At 38.9% G+C, this 20,879-nt stretch overlaps 8 protein-coding genes across 8 annotated transcripts; 5 read left to right on the top strand and 3 right to left on the bottom strand.

The window, feature by feature from the left end:
• Positions 1–257: 257 nt before the first annotated feature.
• Positions 258–3,152, top strand: BRETT_002204 (uncharacterized protein; the record flags this gene model as incomplete). The annotated part of the gene is made up of 1 exon (XM_041280742.1): positions 258–3,152. The coding sequence occupies one exon, from the start codon at positions 258–260 to the stop codon at positions 3,150–3,152; it is 2,895 nt and encodes a 964-aa protein (XP_041138533.1).
• Positions 3,153–3,689: 537 nt separating this feature from the next.
• Positions 3,690–5,003, bottom strand: ENO1 (phosphopyruvate hydratase; the record flags this gene model as incomplete). The annotated part of the gene is made up of 1 exon (XM_041280741.1): positions 3,690–5,003. The coding sequence occupies one exon, from the start codon at positions 5,001–5,003 to the stop codon at positions 3,690–3,692; it is 1,314 nt and encodes a 437-aa protein (XP_041138532.1).
• Positions 5,004–8,008: 3,005 nt separating this feature from the next.
• On the top strand, positions 8,009–8,569 carry BRETT_002202 (uncharacterized protein; the record flags this gene model as incomplete). Its single annotated transcript, XM_041280740.1, has 1 exon — positions 8,009–8,569. One exon carries the CDS (start codon positions 8,009–8,011, stop codon positions 8,567–8,569), a length of 561 nt encoding a protein of 186 aa, XP_041138531.1.
• A 263-nt stretch (positions 8,570–8,832) lies between these two features.
• BRETT_002201 (uncharacterized protein) lies at positions 8,833–9,873 on the bottom strand (the record flags this gene model as incomplete). The annotated part of the gene is made up of 1 exon (XM_041280739.1): positions 8,833–9,873. One exon carries the CDS (start codon positions 9,871–9,873, stop codon positions 8,833–8,835), a length of 1,041 nt encoding a protein of 346 aa, XP_041138530.1.
• A 1,190-nt stretch (positions 9,874–11,063) lies between these two features.
• MYO1 (class II myosin) lies at positions 11,064–14,765 on the top strand (the record flags this gene model as incomplete). Its single annotated transcript, XM_041280738.1, has 1 exon — positions 11,064–14,765. The coding sequence occupies one exon, from the start codon at positions 11,064–11,066 to the stop codon at positions 14,763–14,765; it is 3,702 nt and encodes a 1,233-aa protein (XP_041138529.1).
• Positions 14,766–15,360: 595 nt separating this feature from the next.
• BRETT_002199 (uncharacterized protein) lies at positions 15,361–18,291 on the top strand (the record flags this gene model as incomplete). The annotated part of the gene is made up of 1 exon (XM_041280737.1): positions 15,361–18,291. One exon carries the CDS (start codon positions 15,361–15,363, stop codon positions 18,289–18,291), a length of 2,931 nt encoding a protein of 976 aa, XP_041138528.1.
• Positions 18,292–18,613: 322 nt separating this feature from the next.
• On the bottom strand, positions 18,614–19,375 carry BRETT_002198 (uncharacterized protein; the record flags this gene model as incomplete). Its single annotated transcript, XM_041280736.1, has 1 exon — positions 18,614–19,375. The coding sequence occupies one exon, from the start codon at positions 19,373–19,375 to the stop codon at positions 18,614–18,616; it is 762 nt and encodes a 253-aa protein (XP_041138527.1).
• Positions 19,376–19,937: 562 nt separating this feature from the next.
• Positions 19,938–20,521, top strand: BRETT_002197 (uncharacterized protein; the record flags this gene model as incomplete). Its single annotated transcript, XM_041280735.1, has 2 exons — positions 19,938–20,025; positions 20,265–20,521. 2 exons carry the CDS (start codon positions 19,938–19,940, stop codon positions 20,519–20,521), a joined length of 345 nt encoding a protein of 114 aa, XP_041138526.1.
• Between the last annotated feature and the right edge of the window lie 358 nt (positions 20,522–20,879).

The following is a 20,879-nucleotide window of genomic DNA, read 5'->3' as shown; positions in this document are numbered from 1 at the left end:
CTGGCAATTGTGTCATTCAACGTATACTAATCATCCAAACGCTAAAATTGCTAACGTAAATACCAGACGAGGCAAAATTTTCTTCCGCTTTTTTTTATTACATTTTTTGTTATATTGAGTGAAAAAAAATAATCGTGAAGAATGCACGCATGATGATAGATAAACATCTTGTTGCATTGCGGGTTCTCTTCTTCAAGTAATCGATCCAAAATTTGTGCAAGAGAAGACACAATTTACAGAAAGCTCTTTTACTAGATATGTCAGATTTATCGGATGAATTAACTGGTCAATTACAACAAGCAATTGCCACTTTATATGGAAATTCCGACCCTTCTTTAAGATCGCAAGCCAATGATTATTTACTTACGTTCCAACGCTCAGAAGAGGCATGGAAACTCATTTTTCCATTACTGGTGGATCAGAATTCTGGATTAGAGATGAAGGTTTTTGTGGCCCAGACTCTTCGATCTAAGGTGCAGTATGATTTCGGCCAGCTTCCCACGGAAACACTTTCTTCGCTTAAAGATTCAATAATACAAGCTATGATATACTTCAATGACAAACAGAGATTAATAACTACACAATTGTGCATTTCTATGGCTTATTTTGCTCTCCAGGATTTAACTTGGACTAATGCTATTTCAGAGGTTATGTCTTCCCTTTATCCAAATGCCATGAACACTTTGCTTGAATTTCTTAAAGTGTTGCCGGAAGAAATGCTTGATGTTCGTCGCACACCTCTTACAGAGGGGGAATTTCAGCTTCAAACCAAAAATTTGATTACAAATAACGTCGAAAAAATACTTTATATATTGACAACACTTTCAGACAACAAGAACAACAATTCTGCGGAGACCAATCAGCTTTTATTGGGATGCATACAATCATGGATTATTGAAACTCCAATCAATCAAATACTTTCGAATAGCTCTTTATGCTCCTTGATATTTGAAGGACTTGCAAATGAGCAAACCTTTGACACTGCGGTGGACTGCCTTTCTACTATTATTGGCGAGACAGATACATTTGATGAACAGAGTTTACCTATGGTCAAAAACTTATACGAACGTTTGATAAGCTTGCAATTGCTATTAAAACAAAGCAAGAATGACTTGGAGCAGATGGAGAGACTTGTAATGCTATTTTCCACCGCGGCCGAGTCGTGGCATGCATATATAGCGGCAATGCCATATGATTTCAAACCATTGGTCGACATCATGCTTCAATTATCATCGTATGAAGAGGATTTAGATGTGGTTAAATATACTTTCAAGTTTTGGTACGATTTGAAGTCTTTGCTTACGACTGGTGCTAGAGAGGAAGCCAGATCCGCCTTCACACCAACGTATACAAGCCTTTTAGCAATTATGATTAAACATCTTCGGTATCCCTTGGAATCAGAATCAACGGATTTGGCTGTTTTGTTTAATAACGACTTAGAAGCTGAGGATAAATTTAAAGATTTTAGGTATGATATGGGTGACGTGTTGAAGGACTGCTGTGCAGTTATTGGGGCAGAAAAGGCATTGGCCATTCCATTTTTGAGACTTCAGGAATTAATGCAGATGCAAGCGAATGGCCAGCAAGTGATGTGGCAAGAAATAGAAGCTTCACTTTTTAGTATGCGTACAATGGCTAAGGAAGTCAGCACAAATGAAAATAAAATGCTACCTCAGATTATGCATTTCTTGGTGAAGTTGCCAGAAAATTCAAAAGTGAGGTATGCAGCTACTCTTGTGCTCGGAAGGTACACAGAATGGACATCAAAACATCCAGAATTTTTACAGGAGCAACTTGATTACATCATGGCGGGATTTCAACAAAAACAGGATGTTGACGTTATTATGGCTGCTTCACATGCACTGAAGTATTTTTGTATGGACTGTGCTTCGCTGCTTACGGAATACTTGGAAACACTTTTTAATTTTTACTCAAACGTTCAAGGACTTCTCGACATTCAATCACAATATGAATTTACCCAGGGTATTGCGTATGTTTTGAATGAGGTTAGGGATTCAGACAGGCTATACAAAATTACAGGGATGTTCTGGAAGCCAACACTGGAACAGCTGTCCACCCTTTGTGAGATGCATTCATCGAATACTAAGACTATGGATGAGATAGATACTAAGATCGCTGATACAATCGAGTTGATCACAATTTATGTGGATTCATTAAAGCCCCGCAGCTTCAGCTGCGAGACAAATCCCGTTGCTAAAATATTAATGGAAAACGTTTGGCCGTTAATAGAGAGATTGGTCACTAGCCACGGAAGGTCGGTAAAGGTGAGTGAAAGAACAATGAGGTTAGTTCGAACAGCTATTCAGATTCTTCGTAACTACATGCTCCCGGTGTTGCACCAAACTTCAGAGATGCTTGTATACGGCTTCAACAAGTATCGTCACGGATGTTACCTTTGGGTTTCCGGCTCTTTAATAAAAGAATATTCATCTGATGAGGACACAGGAGAACATGTTGCAAATGCAGTTTGGCAGTTTGCAATTCATCAAATACAAACTTTTCATAAATTTTTCACCGGATTAGATGAACGTGAGATTGAAAATTACCCAGATTTGATCGAAGATTTCTATAGAATGATGGGAGATATTTTGATGTTTTCCCCTGCGAGGTTAATACGGGATGATGTAATAGTTGAGCAGGTTTATCGTACAGGTGTGAAGGCATTAGAGAAATACCATGAGTATGGAGCAATTTCAACTGTCCTTCAATTCCTCATTGACTTATATTCATGGGGATTTGAAACCCCACCAATTTCATTGATGGAAAATATTCCCGAGGATTTGAAAATGAAAATTAGGGCATTTGCGATGAATACAGGCGAGGAGATAATTTCAAAATTGATGTATGGGTTGATTTACTCATTTCCTTCTGATTGCTGGCCGGAGGCAAATGAACTCATTTCGAAGATAATAAAGCTTGCATCGCTTCAGGGTGACTTCAAGACACCATTAATGTGGCTTGATTCGTGCTTGTCCTCTTTACAATCAAATTCTGTCGGAGAGAAGGAGAAGCTAAAGCTTTTGGGTAGTGTTGAGGCAGCGTTGAACACAAAGGATAGCAGAGGTGTCAGAGCTAGTATCAGGGACTTCGTTAGTTGGTACAAGAGGAAAAATGTTGATCGTCGGTTTTAAGGAATGATGGGCGCTAAAAACGATCAGAGTAATTATTGTTGTATATGAATATTGAAGTATATCAGCGAGTTTATAGATAGGCGGAGCAATGGATAAGAATTGGCAATCGGTGATGGTGTTGAAAGACCATAGCAAGTTATTAGCTTTCGGAAGCAAATGATGTCAATAAGAGATGTGCTATATTTTGGAAGCAAGAGGGCGTGGGTAAATGTAAGTATCTAAACTAAATATAATGGTATAGATAATAAATACTTTAATAGAATCAAACGTTTTTTTTTTAAGATCCGATTTTGATATCCACTGTCAACTTCCTACAACGATCCCTTTAATCCATCCACGCACACACAAAAACGGAAGCTATAAAACATTAAACAATCCACGTTAAAAAAACCACAGCCAAAAGTAAGAATCAAACTACACTAATTCATATATTCAACAAACGCAATAAAATGTCTTGAGTATATATACTCTCAAAATGGTAGAAAAAGACGTAAAATTCAGGTCGTACATATACGTAACATCATATCATGGACAAAATCATAGCTTGTTTCCGATATGGAAGTCTCTTCCAGCGAAGACAGCCTTGTCACCAAGCTCCTCCTCAATTCTCATCAACTGGTTGTACTTAGCCAATCTCTCAGATCTAGCTGGAGCACCGCACTTCAACTGACCAGTTCTCAAACCGACAGTAAGGTCAGCAATGGTAGTGTCCTCAGTCTCACCAGATCTGTGGGAAACCATAACACCCCAGCCGGCAGCGTAAGCATCCTTAGCAGCCTGGATGGACTCAGTCAAAGAACCAATCTGGTTAACCTTCAAAAGAAGAGCGTCACATGCCTTCTTCTCGATGGCAATGGCGATTCTCTTAGGGTTGGTAACAGTCAAATCATCACCAACAATCTGGATCTTGGTCTTAGGGAAGTTAGTGGTCCATGTTTCCCAGTCATCCTCAGCGTATGGGTCCTCCAAGGAGACAAGTGGATACTTGGCCATCAACTTAGCGTAAAGGTCACCAAGTTGGGCACCAGTCAAAGCTCTAGAACCGTCAGACTTTGGATTCTTGAAGTCCAAGTCGTACTTGCCGTTCTTGAAGAACTCAGATGAAGCAGAGTCCATAGCAATACCGACCTTACCCCAGTGGCCAGCAGCCTTGATAGCCTCAACAATCAAGTCAAGAGCCTCCTCTGGAGTCTGAATATCTGGAGCAACACCACCTTCGTCACCGACGTTAGCAGCGGATTGACCGTACTCCTTCTTGGCCAACTTCTTCAAGTGCTGGTAAACCTCAGCACCGATTTCCATAGCCTCATGGAAAGACTTGGCACCAACTGGAGCAATCATGAACTCCTGGAAAGCCAAGCTACCACCGGCATGAGTACCACCGTTCAAGACGTTCATGAATGGAACTGGGAGAACGTATGGCTTCTTGGATCCAATAAGATCGGAGAAGTAGGCGTACAATGGAACACCCTTCAAAGCAGCAGCAGCCTTGGCAACAGCAAGAGAAACACCAAGAATGGCGTTAGCACCAAGCTTACCCTTGTTTGGAGTACCGTCCAAAGAGTTCAAGAACTCATCGAATTTAGCCTGCTCAGTAACTGGAATCTTAGCCTTGACGACAGCTGGGGCAATGATGTTGTTAACATTGCTGACAGCCTTCAAGACACCCTTTCCAAGCCACTTTGACTTGTCACCATCTCTGAGCTCAAGAGCCTCGTGGACACCAGTGGAAGCACCGGATGGGACGATAGCTCTGAAGACACCCTTAGCGGTGGTAAGATCAACCTCAACGGTTGGGTTTCCTCTGGAGTCGTAGACGTATCTTGCGTGGACCTTAGTAACGGTAGACATTATGCGTTAATTGAATTTTATTATCAGAAAAAGATAAGTTAAAAGTCGTTAGAGACTGAAGAGTAAAAAAGAAAAGGAAATGAAAAGAATATAAAGTAGCAAGTAGCGCAATCGAACTGAAAGAAAAAAAAATGCAGCAAACGGATACTCTTTTATATAGACATGAGAATCTGAAGAGGAGAGGAGGATTTGAGAGAGCCCCGGCCAGCATTGATGAAAAAGCGACGGGGAAACGTCCGGATTCGGGGGAGAGAGTATCACCCAACTGAAAAATTGTGGAATCATGCATTAACCGGCAGGGCACAAAAATACTTAGGGCTGCCAACGATGACGACAAAGGTTAAGAAAAAATAATTCATGCCGGACAGAGCTGCGATTCAGAGCAGAAAGAAAAAGAAAAAAAAGACAATACCTGTTTGTAAGGAGGGACTGATACCAGGAATCAGCAAGAGTAGGAAAATGAACAACGTGCCTAAATATTTTTTTTTGCTCCAATTTTTCGCGATGCTTACCGATTAGTGCCTACTGAAAACGATACCGAGCTGACACTTGGCGCGGACAACTAGCTACCGAATGAGTCTCGTTCAAATCTACGGACATCTGTAATTTTAGGATGGGTAATTTAGCCACATGAGAAATTCCATTGAACACTAAATAAAAATGAATCTTGTCTCGCAGCAGCTCCGACAACTGGATATTTCTGAAGTCCGAAATTCCGTACCAAGCCGATTGATGCTACTTCGCTTGATAAACTATCTTACTATTTTAGGATAACGGATATTCCAATTCTACCTACAAATTTCAGGACTTGTTATGTAACTATGGCCAGAAGAACATTTCAGAAGGGCTCAGGGACTTTTCACCATGAATTAACCATCAAAATAATTCATTTAGAGAATTCATACTAAAAAATCAAAAGGTTAATTTATCACCAAATGTTTATTTAAAAATTTCAATTTCCAATTAATCCTAGACAGATGTCCTTTGATTCATTTGATCGGCGTTTTCTGTAAATTTTTTCAGTTACACTTTCCACTTTTTTCACTTACTAGGTAGCGAAACGCTTTTTTTTCGAGAAGAGTCCGGGCGGAAAAACGAAGGCGTGATTCAATTTTACATGAACTATTTTTATTGTTATCAACTTTCCTATTGTTATCGGCACGCCAGTTCCGATTTCCACTACTCACTCGCGGCTTCCAAAGACAATAGCGTAAGGACGGTGCAAGGCTGTGCTGCCTTCACAAAACCTCCTGATTTCCCGCCAAATACCCACACTTCATTGGGCTGAATCCATCCTATTATTTTCCACTATTGTATTACAATGTAATGACAAGTATAGGAAGCGGCAATTACTGTTGGTTAGTTGTTACGCTTTGCCTCCGACCACGCAGTACATCCCTACACTAGACGCATTGTTGAAATCCTCTGGTATGTTTGGTAAGAATGGTTTCAACACCTCCCAGGGTTATCTGACAGTTATGTATATCCAAAATCTGAATGTACAAAACCAGTAGATTATGCTTTTCATAAATAATTAGTAACACCTGGTTATTTACCCTTTCACTTTTGAATGTTCCAGGCTATGCTATCTTCAAGCTGGAATTAAGAATTGGCAATCCGTATCAGATGCCAATGAAGGACAATTGCAACAAGCATACAATCCATGCATATTTGCTCCGTTGACGCTATTCAAATTTGATTAATTGGATAAGGATCGTTTAATTTTCGAAAAAGTATTAACGACAACAAAAAAGACAATAAAAATTTATCGGTTAAGATACAATCAGGGATTGATTAATAGAGCGGACTACGGGGAACAAAGCTTTCAGAGGATTCAAGGGGAACAAAAAATTGAATACCTTAACAATCGTTAGAACAGGGTCATATGGGGTTATAGGAATTAAAACAAAGCAATATTAGGAAGTATCTTTTTAAATGTAATTCATTAATTACTATTATAGAAATTTTAAAACTTCAAAAGCCAGATATCCAACGAAGATTTATGTCAGGCGAATTAAATGTTTGCCGGTCAGCTTATTTATATTGTAAGACATAATAATGATGGGTCAACTTGAATTAAATGCAATAAACTAAAAATACAGGGGAAAAAATACTCTTAGTTGATACTTTTGCACAAGAAATAATATTATGTATAATAGTCCATGTCCTAAGGAAGATTTTTTATAAACTCATCGTCAGTCCTTTTTTAAATTACTCACTATACCACAAAGCTTTCGGGTTTTTCTAGAATCAATCGAGGTAAAAACATTGGGAAATATAAAAGAAATTACAACTTTGCTTTGCTCAGGAACATTTCAATTAGAATTTTTGATAATTCAATCGTGCGTATGCTCTCTTGCTTATCCAAGATTTCTCTATTGCACTATCTGGAGCACTTAAATAATTGAACCTATAATTTATAAAGGATTTAACATGAATCTGCAAACTTATTGTAAGCATGAAAATTAAATAACAAATAATCGAACTCAAACTCAAGTGATAATGTTATCTTGTCCATGCCATTTCTCTATAACATTTGCTGGTTTAAAGCTGAGGAACAACAGAATTGTAGATAGACAGACACTATCCAGGACGGGGTAAAACAAACATTATTTTTACCTGATTCTACTGGTATAAACTGAGGTAATATATATATGCATTTTAACAGAAATATTCTTACATTTATTCATATGAATTAAATGGCGGACATCATGTTCTAACCAAGGCATTTCATTAAGCTTTGCTACCGAAAACATGCACCACCCGCAAAACACAATTAGCACTACTTTTCAAATGGATTGTTTACATCATTACACCGCTTTTTCATCTTCATTTTCATTTTATTTTTTTTGCTTGTTGCTGCCTTGCTTATCTGTGTTCTGCACAGGCATTTCTCAGATCTACTTATTGCCCTTTAATTATGGGGGTATAAAACCACAAGATTGATTTAAGGGCAACTTAACTTAGTTACATTTTTATTTTACCAACCAAGCGAAACGTAAAAAATGCCTTTTGGTCTACTCACAGAGATCCTTTTCTGTTTGACATCTGCTTCGGCCTTTTCGGTGAAGCAATTTATGAAGGATGGACAAACGCAAATTTTGAATGAACCAATTCCTGGAGAATCACCATTGGAGCTATGTGATTCACTGCAGCCTCAAATTCTTACTTTGGACTCTCTTAAGATGGACCCAGTTCCACCAGTGAGAGGTGAAAATTTGACTATTATTGCATCCGGAACTCTTAGCGCTCCTGTGGAGGAAGGTGCTTATGTTGATGTTGACGTTGATTACGGTTTGATCAAGCTTATTCATGCTACCTATGATCTCTGTGAAGAATTGCCAAACATGGACATGAAGTGTCCAATTAAGAAGGGTCATTACGAACTAAATAAAAAGGTTGAAATCCCAAGTCAGGTTCCTCCAGGTCAGTATAAAGTTGTTGCTAGAGCATACACAAAGGATGATGAACTTATTACATGTCTCACAGGGGAAGTGGTTTTCCCTCCTTATGGCTGGTCCATGTTGGAATCACTAAAAAATAGCGTTTCACTCCTAATGTATTAGATTAAATTATAAGCTTTCCCGTTCATTCATTGCTTATGGGGAGCATACAGTGTCCTTTATTTTTTTGCCTCTTCTTATTGTGCTTTCAGCTCCCAAGACTACATCACGTTGATTTAAGTAGCTTTCCTTTTTATAATAATAATTTTGCTTTGCATAGAACGCATTTGTATTTACAGACATGTCAAACTAGAAGAATATAATTGAGATTCAAATGGGTCAGGTCAAACAACATCCGTAAACATCTAAACCTATGACTACACTTATCAATGACAATCGGTTAGCAAAGCATCTGTTTCATCTGAGTTAGCGGTAGACGGAACCAATGGTAAAGATCCATCGTTATTGGTAACATGAAATGCCTTTCTCTCACCTCCAGAAGACTCTATTGCGCGACTGGTATTACTTGGACTACAAGTACCAGTGCCATTTTTTAAGTCAATATACTCCTGGTACAGTAGCCTGTCAGCTATTATTCTCTTCTTTATGGATCCTATTTGCCAACGGATTGGCAACATTGAGTTGTATCCATATCTTTCCCATCTTAGCCTGATTTTCAAAAACATAATAACGGCCAGCCAGAATATTATGTAAGAGGACACTGAACCATATGTTGCCGTGTTAGTCCAACCGAGAAGAGCATTAAAAAGCATCCATCCACCATCTGTAAGCCCATTACAGCAGTTTACATGCCAAAGTGTGTTGGATATATCGTACGAACCTGGACCTGAACCAGTTTCAGATGTGTCCTGGCCACACTTTTCAACAAAATGTTCCAATTCAAAGAACCAAACACCTTTAGACATCAAACCAGCAGCAACAAGATAGAGGAAACACGACGATGCTATAAGAAATACCTGAAGAGACATTTGATTTCCCCCTTTGTACATTGCAACACCGATACCAATACCAATGATGGCACCGGCTACAATTGCCAAAGGGAACGATCTTGCAGGTTGGTCGACACCAATTCCTCCAACAAAAACAACGGCTTCTAGTCCTTCCCTTAATGTTGTTATGAATGGAAGAATAAGCAAGGCGTACTTCTCATTGAGATGTCTCAGCTTCTTTTTGATAGAAACAAACTTTGTCATATCCGAGTATAATGGCTCATTCCGAAGGCTTTGTAAGGCCCGCTCATCCTCACAATTTGACTCATCAACTGGGTTTAAATTACGACCACGGCACGATTCTACATTCGAATCGCTCGTTTCAGAATTTTGAATTCTGGCACCATGAAGAGATCTTCCCAACTTCCAGCGCCATTTGCTTTGCAAGGTGTTTACCCTTAAAAGAGCAACACCCATCACAGCAATAATTAATGCACTCAATATGCTGAAAATCCTTCCAGACTCTTTCAGCAAGTGACCAGATGTCACTTCCAATTAAATAAAACACGGCAATGAACACCACTCCCAAGCCAGTACATAGAGCCAAACCACTAATAGCACCTATCCACACTTGAGTCCAATACTGCTTATATGCCTTCTTACTGATGGTTAAAACATCTTCACCGGTAGTTGGGCTTTTTGTAGTAAATGTCTGCTTAACCAAGGAAAGTAGAACCGAAATGATAATTGCACTCTCCAAGGTTTCTCGCAAGATGATAAAAAATATCTGCACTGAAAAGTATTCCTCCCACATACTTAGGAATAATTTTATTCACTTTAGCTAAAGCCTTAGGCTGAAGAGAGAGGTGACATTAGATCAAGTAAAGATAAAAAAGGAACAGAAAGTAAAAATAAAATGGATATTATTAAGTGCTATTGCATACGCACAGTATGACGTGCATGATCAAATCAGACATTCACTTTCTTAGAAAAAGAATAGTGCGAAAGCCGGAATTAAGGGATTTAATTTACTGATAATAAAAAAGATACCGACAACCCTGCCTTATAAATAACATGGAGAGTAGATATAATTTTAACATTTAGAATAAGATATAACCAGATTTGATTAATGCTATGCCAGCACGTAAGTAACAAATTAATCAACCTTAAACTGCTTACGGCTTATACTGTATCAAGCTAGTCTGAAACGTTACATCCTTACATTTAATTTGTTGATGATTCGGCCTCAGATCTTAAATTAACAGTAAACACAATCAATGCTCAAATAAATAGATACCCAAAAACAATAGAGAGTATCAATGAAAATATATCATTTACCCTGCACCTTTAGGTTAAATTAAATCATCACTGACATTTATGTATGGTTAACGAGGAAAAACAATCCTTTGCTCTTCTTAAACATACAAACATATACCTGTCTAACGGCTTTGATTCGCTGGGTATAATTTTTTTTTCCGTCTCTACTGCACCAAACCAGATTGGTAAGCCCGTTTATTTTCTTGATTATCTGTAACTAGTATTTCTCACGGAATTCGCTTCTTCCAGACATGATGCAGAATCAATTAACTTTGCTTAAGCTTTCATTTTAAGACGAATTCGTCCAACAAATTCAGAAATTTCCATATTTAACACTTTGTTAGTTCAATATGGCCGGCTTTCTTAGAAAAAGAAATAGAAACCGGAATAAAACGGTTCCGCCTCCTAAAAAAGGAAGCGGGAAGATAAAAAGGGCCCAGTATGAGCACTCAAGAAAGAAAGAAGTCGGTGTTTCGGATCTCACTCTTCTTTCAACGATCTCAGATGAATCTATAAATGAAAATCTACATAAGAGATTTGAAAATGGTATCATTTATACATATATTGGTCAGGTTTTAATTTCCGTGAACCCCTTCAGAGATTTGGGAATTTACACTCAAGAAGTTATCGATTCATATAAGAATACCAATAGATTAGAAGTTCCTCCTCATGTGTACGCAATTGCTGAGTCAATGTATCATAATATGGTTGCATACAGCGAAAGCCAATGCGTTATTATTTCAGGTGAATCTGGTGCCGGAAAAACGGAAGCTGCTAAACGTATCATGCAGTACATTGCAAACATTTCTGGTTCGATGACTACATCCGCTGAAATTAAGCACATCAATGATATGGTCTTGGCAACAAATCCGCTATTGGAATCATTTGGATGTGCAAAGACTCTTCGGAATGATAACTCTTCGCGACACGGAAAATACCTTGAAATTAACTTTAACAAGGCATTCGAGCCTGTTTCAGCCAACATTACGAACTATTTGTTGGAGAAACAAAGGGTTGTTGGCCAGATTCAGAATGAGAGAAACTTCCATATCTTTTATCAATTCACTAAAGGTGCCAGTGATAAATATAGACAAACGTATGGTGTTCAACAACCAGAGCAATATTTATACACATCTGCATCCGGATGTACTAGTGTGGATTCGATTGATGATTTGGCCAATTTCAACGATACGTTGAAGGCCATGGATGTTATTGGTATTACCGACGAGGAAAGAGACCAAATTTTCAGAATTTTAGCAGGCATTCTTTGGATAGGAAATATCACGTTCACAGAAGACGAGGAAGGTAATGCTGCTATTGCTGACACTTCAGTCACAGACTTTGTGGCATACCTTCTTCAGGTCGATGCTCAAACCCTTTGCAAATCTGTTGTTGAGCGTACAATTCAAACATTTCACGGAATGAGACGTGGCTCCATTTACCATTCTCCATTAAATCCAGTTCAGGCAACGGCATCACGTGATGCTCTTGCCAAGGGTCTATACACAAATCTCTTTGATTGGATTGTTGACAGAGTGAATCTCTCCTTTTCGAATATGAACTCGGCCACTTTTAAATCCATCGGAATTTTGGATATTTATGGCTTTGAGATTTTTGAGCATAACTCTTTTGAACAGCTGTGTATTAACTATGTGAACGAAAAGTTGCAGCAGATTTTTATTCAGCTTACATTGAAAAGTGAACAGGATGAATATGTTCGTGAAAAGATTGCATGGACACCCATTAAATACTTCAACAACAAAGTGGTGTGTGATTTGATCGAGGCAAAACGTCCCCCAGGTATCTTTGCTGCGTTGGATGATGCCTGTGCTACTGCTCATGCCGATTCGGTGGCAGCAGATCAGTCGTTTTCTCAGAGATTGGGAATGCTTGACAGTAATCCGCATTTCAGCTCTCGTGGCTCTAAGTTTATCATTAGACATTATGCTGGTGATGTCACATATGACATTAAGCACATCACCGATAAGAATAAGGATCAGCTTTTGAATGATTTGTTGGAAATGATTCAGACCTCACAGGATCCGTTTGTCCACACTTTGTTCCCAAACAAGGTTGACGAGAACAACAAGAAGAGACCACCAACAGCCTCACAAAAGATCAAGAAAAGTGCCAATGATTTGATGACAACTTTATCACGTGCTACCCCATCATATATACGTACAATCAAACCGAATGATCATAGATCTGCCACGGAATACGACGTTTCACATGTCCTCCACCAGATCAAGTATTTGGGTTTGAAGGAAAATGTCCGTATCCGTCGTGCAGGTTTTGCATACCGGCAGACGTTTGAAAAATTCGTCGAGCGTTTTTACTTGCTTTCTTCCCAGACTTCATATGCTGGTGAATATATCTATCAGGGAGATGCAAAAACGGCCACCGAGATTATTCTTAAAGATGCGGGTTTTCCAGGTACTGAATGGCAGCTTGGTGTCACGAAAGTATTTATTAAAAAACCGGAGACTTTGTTTGCTTTAGAGGACAAGAGGGAGAACTACTGGGCCAGCAAGGCAAAAATTATTCAAAGAGCCTGCAGGCGCTATTTGAGGCGTCGTGAGAGGGCTGCACGTATTGTGCAAAGATTATGGAGAGCTCGGATTACTGGAGAAGCGGACAAATATATTGCTCTAAGAGATTATGGTTCGAAGATGCTTGGTGGCCGGAAACAGAGGCGGAGACTTAGTATCCTCGGTTCAAGATCATATTTAGGAGATTACTTGGGTTGCAACGACCAAACAGGCGGCTTTGGAAAGTTTCTTATGGATGCCATTGGAGCTTCCTACAAAATTTCCTTCTCGGCTAGAGGCCAACAGCTTCACTCGAAGTTTGGCAGGTCTGCCGAACGGTTGCCTAAAATATTTTTGATCACATCATCCGGGGATTTTATCATCGTTGGGCAGCAGATTATCGAAGGGCAGGCGAAATATTCGATAGAGGAGAAGATTTCGGCCAACCAAATTCCAAAAATTTCGATGTCCAGTTTTGCAGATGATTGGCTCGCGGTTAACTTGCGGTCAAGCACGAAACCCGATTTATTCATCAACACGATGTTCAAGACAGAGCTGGTTACCCGATTGAAGAAGGCAAACTCAGCATTGCAAATCGAGATCGGGCCTACTGTTTCATATGCCAGGAAGCCAGGGAAGATGCGGACTATCAAGTTCCGGAGCTCTTCAGAGGCCCCTGCTGAAGGTGACATTTACAAATCGTCGACGGTGACGGTTAGGCAAGGGCTCCCTGGATCAATGCAGTCGAAACCTAAACCAAAAGGTAGAAGTATCATTTCAAATGCAGTTGCAAAGTACAAATTGACGCTTGCAGCAACTGGTGCAGGCTCAGTATTTCAGCGACAAGCACATACACAATCGGTAAGACAAGGCATACAGCAACCTGTTAGAAGACCGGCTCAGCAACAGACGAGGCCAGCTCAGCAACCAGCTATTCAGCAGTCGGTGAATCGGCACGAGAGCCAGAGACAGCCTGTACAGCCAAGCCAGCCACAAATTAAGAGTAGACCCGTTGTTAACAAGCGTTCGGCTCCTCCACCACCTCCTCCACTTCAACAGCAGAAACCAAAGTGGCCAACATACAAGGCGGCTTATGACTTTCCAGGCAGTGGTTCACCATCAGAGCTTCCTGTTATGAAAGACACAGTTATATACGTTCTCCAGGATGCGGGTAATGGGTGGTCACTTGGAAAGACGCTTGATGAATCGAAAGAGGGATGGGTTCCAACTGCGTATATTGTGAAATGTGAACCACCAAAGTCTAAGTCGAGACCGGCACCGCCACCACCTCCTTCGCTTTCCACTAAAAACAGATCCCAGAAGTCTTTACAACAGGATGCCCAATTAAGCAATGGAACTAAGCCAGCCAGCAATGGGAATGATCTGGCCTCCGGGTTGGCAGCAGCCTTGAAGGAGAAGAAGGAGAGCGAATCTACCATGGCTAATGATCTTGCTGCGGCTATTAGAAGAAAAGCTCGCAGGGAAAGTGATGACGAAGAAGAAGAGGAAGATGACGATTGGTGAATTTGGATGGACCACTGTGATATTTTGTAAAAGTATTTGAATTTAAAGAAATGGAGTTTAGAACCATGTAGTGGGTGACTCGATAATACTAGGGAATAGTTAAATCGCCAAATACAACAAAGTAATGATCGTTCTGGCAACGAGAAACTAATGTGAAGGTTGAAGCTGTAAACTGAAAAATATTACTATATTGTGGTCAAAATCCAAATGCTTCTTAGGAAACATCAGTACACTTGGGAATTTTGAGGCACACTTCAAACAGATAAATAAATTTACACAAGTACTAATTTTGGTTTGACAAACCAATCGGGTCGAAATAAAGCAAATAGTGTGCCGTTGGTTGTGAGATAATGTTGCATTTGGGATGTTCTCACTGATAGCATAACACATACCTCAAAAATCTATTAGTGCACAGCCGCATTTAAAATTTTTTTTCCATCCGTACCTCCCCTTTAAATTTGCACACAGTGAAAATTACCGAAAAATGATCTAAAAGTAAATAGATCTCGCGTGTTCTTCTCTTCGATTGTGAAGGCATATTCCTTTACTTGTAGTCTTTATTTTCACGGAGAAATCAAGCATAGTACACTGAATTATGTCTGACACCAATACAGTGGTACAACTTCTTGCGAAGTCCCTTCAACCGTCAACAGCTAAGGAATCTGAAAATGGACTTAGAAGTCTCGATGCTCATCAAGGCTTCCCATTGACGTTGCTTAATATTGTTTCTTCTGATAAGATGGACATGGGTATTCGTCTTGCCGGCGCTTTGTACTTTAAAAATTTGGTCAAGAGGAAATGGATTGATGAAGATGGTCATTATCATCTTCACGATGAGGATGTGGCTGCAATTAAACGAGAGATAGTAAACTTATTGATTCATTTGCCTGATCATCTTCAGGTGCAGATAGGTGAGTCTATTTCCATCATTGCGGAGTCAGAATTTCCACAAATGTGGCCTGAATTATTAGATGAACTTGTACAGAAGTTGGGTCCGAACGATATGGTCACTGATAAGGGTATTTTGAAAATTGCCCATTCCATTTTCAAACGTTGGAGACCATTGTTCAGGTCTGATGAATTGTTCCTTGAGATCAAGTTTGTATTGGAGAAATTTGCCAAGCCATTCTTGGATTTGCTTCTTTGCGTCAACCAGCTTATTGACCAAGCAGAATCTGGACCAAAGGAAAACTTATCATTGCTTTTGGAGAACATGTTACTCCTAATTAAGATATATTATGATTTAAACTGCCAGGATATCCCTGAATTTTTTGAGGATCACCTAAAGGATGGGATGACCGTTGTTCATAAATATTTAAAGTATCACAACACACTTCTGGAGGATCCATCGGAAGATGAAGAAGTGGATCTCACTACCCAAGTTAAAATAAGTATATGCGAACTTATTCAGTTGTATACTACTAGATATGAAGAAGAGTTTCATTCATTCATTCCCGACTTTATTCAGACTGTCTGGGATTTATTGAAGAATATTACCATGCAGCCAAAGTATGATATATTGGCATCAAGGGCCCTTCAATTTTTAACTGCCATTGCTGCAGCCCCAACTTATGCTCCTACACTTAATAACGAAGAGGCTCTGAAGCAGATTACAGAGAAAATTATCCTTCCAAACATCACACTTAGAGAGTCGGACGAGGAAATGTTTGAGGATGATCCGATTGAATATATTAGGAGGGATCTTGAAGGATCAGATTCAGATACGAGAAGGCGTGCTGCCACCGAGTTTTTGAGAGCATTGAAGGAGACAAACGAGAAGGTTGTTACCGAAGTTATACTAAGCTACGTGAATAGTTATCTGAGTAATTTTCAGGCTGATCACTCTAATTGGAAATCAAAGGATATTGCAATATACTTATTCAGCGCGATTGCTGCAAAAGGATCGTTGACTAATGCTGGTGTCACGGTAACAAATCTTTTGGTAGATGTCATTGCATTTTTCACCAGCTATGTTGCACCAGACCTTGTTTCAAGCGATGCTTACCCTATATTAAAGGTGGATGCTATCAAATACATATTCACTTTTAGGAAGCAATTGACAAAGCGGCAATTAAGTGAAGCTTTTCCATTACTTTCTGCCCACTTTCAGGATAACAATTATGTTGTTTACACATACGCTGCGGTTACAATTGAAAAAATTCTCTCTTTGAGAGACCCAACTGAACATCAAAAACTTTTATTTGATCAGAATGACATTAACCCATCTGTTGTCAAGGAGCTGCTTACAAACTTGTTTGGATTGATGCTTAAAAATGGTTCTACGCCCGAGAAATTGTCTGAAAATGAATTTTTGATGAAATGCGTCATGAGAGTTCTATTGACAACTAGAACATCCCTACAGGATCCAAATGATGTCTTGCAACAACTTCTAAAAATCGTGCAAATTATCAGCAAGAATCCTTCAAATCCAAAGTTTTCTCATTATACATTTGAATCGATATGTGTTATACTTACGGATTACTCATCTTCCATCGAACAGTATTTAACAATCATCAAACCAACACTCTTTGGTCTACTTAATCAGGAGGTTCAGGAGTTTGTTCCATATGTGTTCCAGATACTAGCTTACTGTTTAGAGGTGTTCCCAAAGGGAAAACCAATACCAGAGGAATACCATCAGATTATAAAGCCATTATGCTCACCTGCTGTTTGGGAATATAAAGGTAACATTCCAGCCATTTCTAGATTGATTTCCGCTATTGTTAGCTCATCACCCTCATCATTTTCCAATGCCGAGCAACTGAAGCCGATCTTAGGAGTATTTCAAAAACTCATTTCATCGAAGGTTAACGACAATTTGGGATTCCATATTTTGGAAACAATTTTAACCTCTATAAATCTTCAGTATACTCAGAATTATCTGAAGGAGATATGTGTTATTATCATGACCCGCCTTCAAAGCTATAAAACAGAAAAGTTTGTCAAACAGTTTATCATTTTCTTATGCTGGATCTCATGCCTTCCAGTGTCTGATTCTCAGGTCATTGACGTAAATGGTCTTAATTCACAATTTACCATTAAATTTGTGGACAATGTTCAAAATGGATTGTTCGGACAGATAGCCGACCACTTCATCATTCCTCGCATCAATACATTTAATAACTTGGTGGATAAAAAGATTTTAATGGTCGGCCTCACAAATGTTGTTGTTGAAAATTTCGAGTCTGTTGGCAAGGAACGGTCATTAAGAACGATTGCTGAGGTGTTCAAATTACTTGTTTCAGATTCGATTAAAAATTATAAGAATATGGATGAAAGTCTGGAAATATTGCAGAATTTAGATAATGATGAGATGACTTTTGGCTCCAGCTACAATGAGCTCAATATAATCAGATCGAATACTGTTGATCCAATAAGTAACATAAAGAACCGTGATATGATTACTCAGTATGTTAAAGCTAAATTGGGTGCGATGAACGGCTTTCAAAATTTAATTTCGGCATTGAGCAGTATTGGAGATCCAGAGTTGAATGAGGCATTGAAGAAGTTATCATACATTCATTAATAGAAAATTGAAAGAGAGTGAAATATTAGTATATATAAACTTTGAAATCATATATAACTTTACAATTTGGAAACAAAGAATAAAAGATCTTTTCGACATTTGTTTCTATTACGGAACGGTAAGGTACATAGAGGGAAGAAGGAACATATGAAACAGAACAGCTCTTCGACTGACTCCGGGTCTAAAGTACAGGAATATGAAAGAAGTAGGATGGATCAGAGCTGAGGAGCACGTAATTAAATAATAACACTAGCGGGAGTATGCTGTGATAAAACTGGCCAGACTGGTATTAAATATGATCACCGTGCCTTTTCTCTAAACTTTATTTGACAGGAGATGCATGCTCATCTATTCTGGAGGGTGACGAGCTATCTTCGGAACCTGCTTTCTGGGAATGATCATGCTTGACACTAGCTTCTTTTTCGCTTGAGCCCTTCTTGGTTTCCAAAGCTTTAATCTGTTTCTTCCTTTCAAGTTCTGCAATTTCAGCAGCAGTAAGAAACCTTCCCCCTTGTCCACGAGGCCTTCTCATAGCGTGTTTATGTCGGGACTCATGAAGATATGGCTTTCTTCTCTTCTGTATTTTGAGACTCTCTTCCAATTTTGCACGTGCTATTCTTCTTTTAAGTATTCGATGGTACTGCTTTGCATTGACATAATAAGGTTGCTCTTGTGCCACAGGTGCTGCAGGATGTTGCTGAGCCGCCGGTATCTGCTGATTCTGCGTAATAACGTTTCCAGAATTTTTACTAGGATCAACAACTGGCGGAATATTGGGACCGGCTAAAGGACCTGAAACAACATTGCTAATCTGACCAGCACCAGCATAACCGGCGGGAACATGTTGTTGGTAATATGTTTGGTAATGTACCTGTTGTGCCTGTTGTGTCTGCTGGGCTTGTTGGGCTTGTTGCTGTACCTGCACATTTTGTGGCACTTGTATATTTTGTGTATTTTGTGCTTGTTGAAGCTGCTCGTTTGTCCGCTGCTGCGACTGTTGCTGTTGTAATTGAAGCTGTCGTAGCTGTTGTTGATATTCATCAAGCTGCTGGGGAGTTAATGTGTTTGGAAATGTGCCGGACATTGTCAATAAATATAGGCTTTGCACGAAGAGATGAAAGCAGAAAAATAAACGGTGAGATACTAACCTACACCACTTATTTGCTTAGAGCTTATGCAGGGAGAGAGATGGGTATAATATATTTAGAGAGATGTTCAATATTAAATGATCTGGTAATTGATTAATTAGTATATCGAAATCAAAACGCCATAGCCTTTTTGAATCAAACTATAATAGGAGATACTTACGCTTAAAAGAGAGAGAGAAAAAAAAAAGACAATGTAGGAAAAACTGAACTACTGAAAAAAAGGACTGGGTAATATGATGATGATCTTCTCAGAATTGACTACTATTTCATGTCGAAAAAGATAACGTAATTTTCAATCATCTATGAAAAATCATTAACTGTATCATTATGTAGAGTTTGTATCCAAGAAAATTAGATGAAAATGGGAGTATTCAAATGCAAGCCCGATTCAAGAAATTTATTCAGTCTATCGGAGTTACGGAACATAGTAATAGAAAATGCCATAACAAACTCCATTCGACACATAACTCAGCGAGAATTGAAGGAAACATTTCTGACATGTCCTATAGAAATGACGAAGACACCATTAAAGATGAAGCACCATTAAAGATAAAGGCTGTCCATATAAAGCCACTGAAGAAGAGCGGTATGTCCGGAAATTCAAATTCGGAATCGCATTAAATATGCATAAACATAAATTAAATCAACAAATTATGTTTATATGCGGAAACAACATAACCTTTTATTTTTTCTTCCTCAGCTTTTCCTCTGAGCTTAATCTTATTCTTCGGTTTGTAACTTCAACATTCATTTTCGTAAGTTTCGGTTTGCCGATAGCCTTCTTAACTTTCTCAAAAAAAATCATCTTTGATTATTGACAATAAGAAATGGCATACGCATCTGCATTTAGACCAGCAGTTCTTTTATTCTTTTTCATCAGGCAACCGGTTGCAGCAACTGCATTAGTTGGAGGATGGGCCTTTTGGGAGATAGACAGAAACTTTGACCTTGGTGTGCGGAAATCTTTCAATAAATGGAGAAACAATCTTCTTGAATTCCCAACAAGTGATTCACAAAGATCTGCATTCCAAAGGATAGATGAAATAAAACGGCAGGAGTTGGCCTTGAAAAGTAAACAGTAAGGTGTTACTTGAAGTGCATTAGAAAAACGGCCGATATAACATTGAAGAGACTTATCTGAGAAATAATGTATCGTTTTGCTTATTTCTGTTTCTTTGGTGTGGTGTTTAGTTACGCTAGATGGATGCGTAGATATGGCAATAATAACACGGTGATTAGATGCTAGTGATGAAAACTGCAAGGCAATCACCATTGCCAATTATTTATTTAAAATGTGCGATTTACCAAATTCATATATTTATTGATTAAACTTAAACATCCAAACGTAGTCTACTGTCTGGTAAATAAAACTGTGCAAGATTTTTTGGGCTAAACATATATACACGTGAATAAATAAAGAAAGTACACAGGGCAGAGGTT

The sequence above is a fragment of the Brettanomyces bruxellensis genome, chromosome 9, assembly GCF_011074885.1.
Source record: "Brettanomyces bruxellensis chromosome 9, complete sequence".
Classification (NCBI taxonomy): domain Eukaryota; kingdom Fungi; phylum Ascomycota; class Pichiomycetes; order Pichiales; family Pichiaceae; genus Brettanomyces; species Brettanomyces bruxellensis.
The sequence above is the reverse complement of the archived record's forward strand: the minus strand, read 5'-3'. Positions and strand labels throughout refer to the sequence as shown.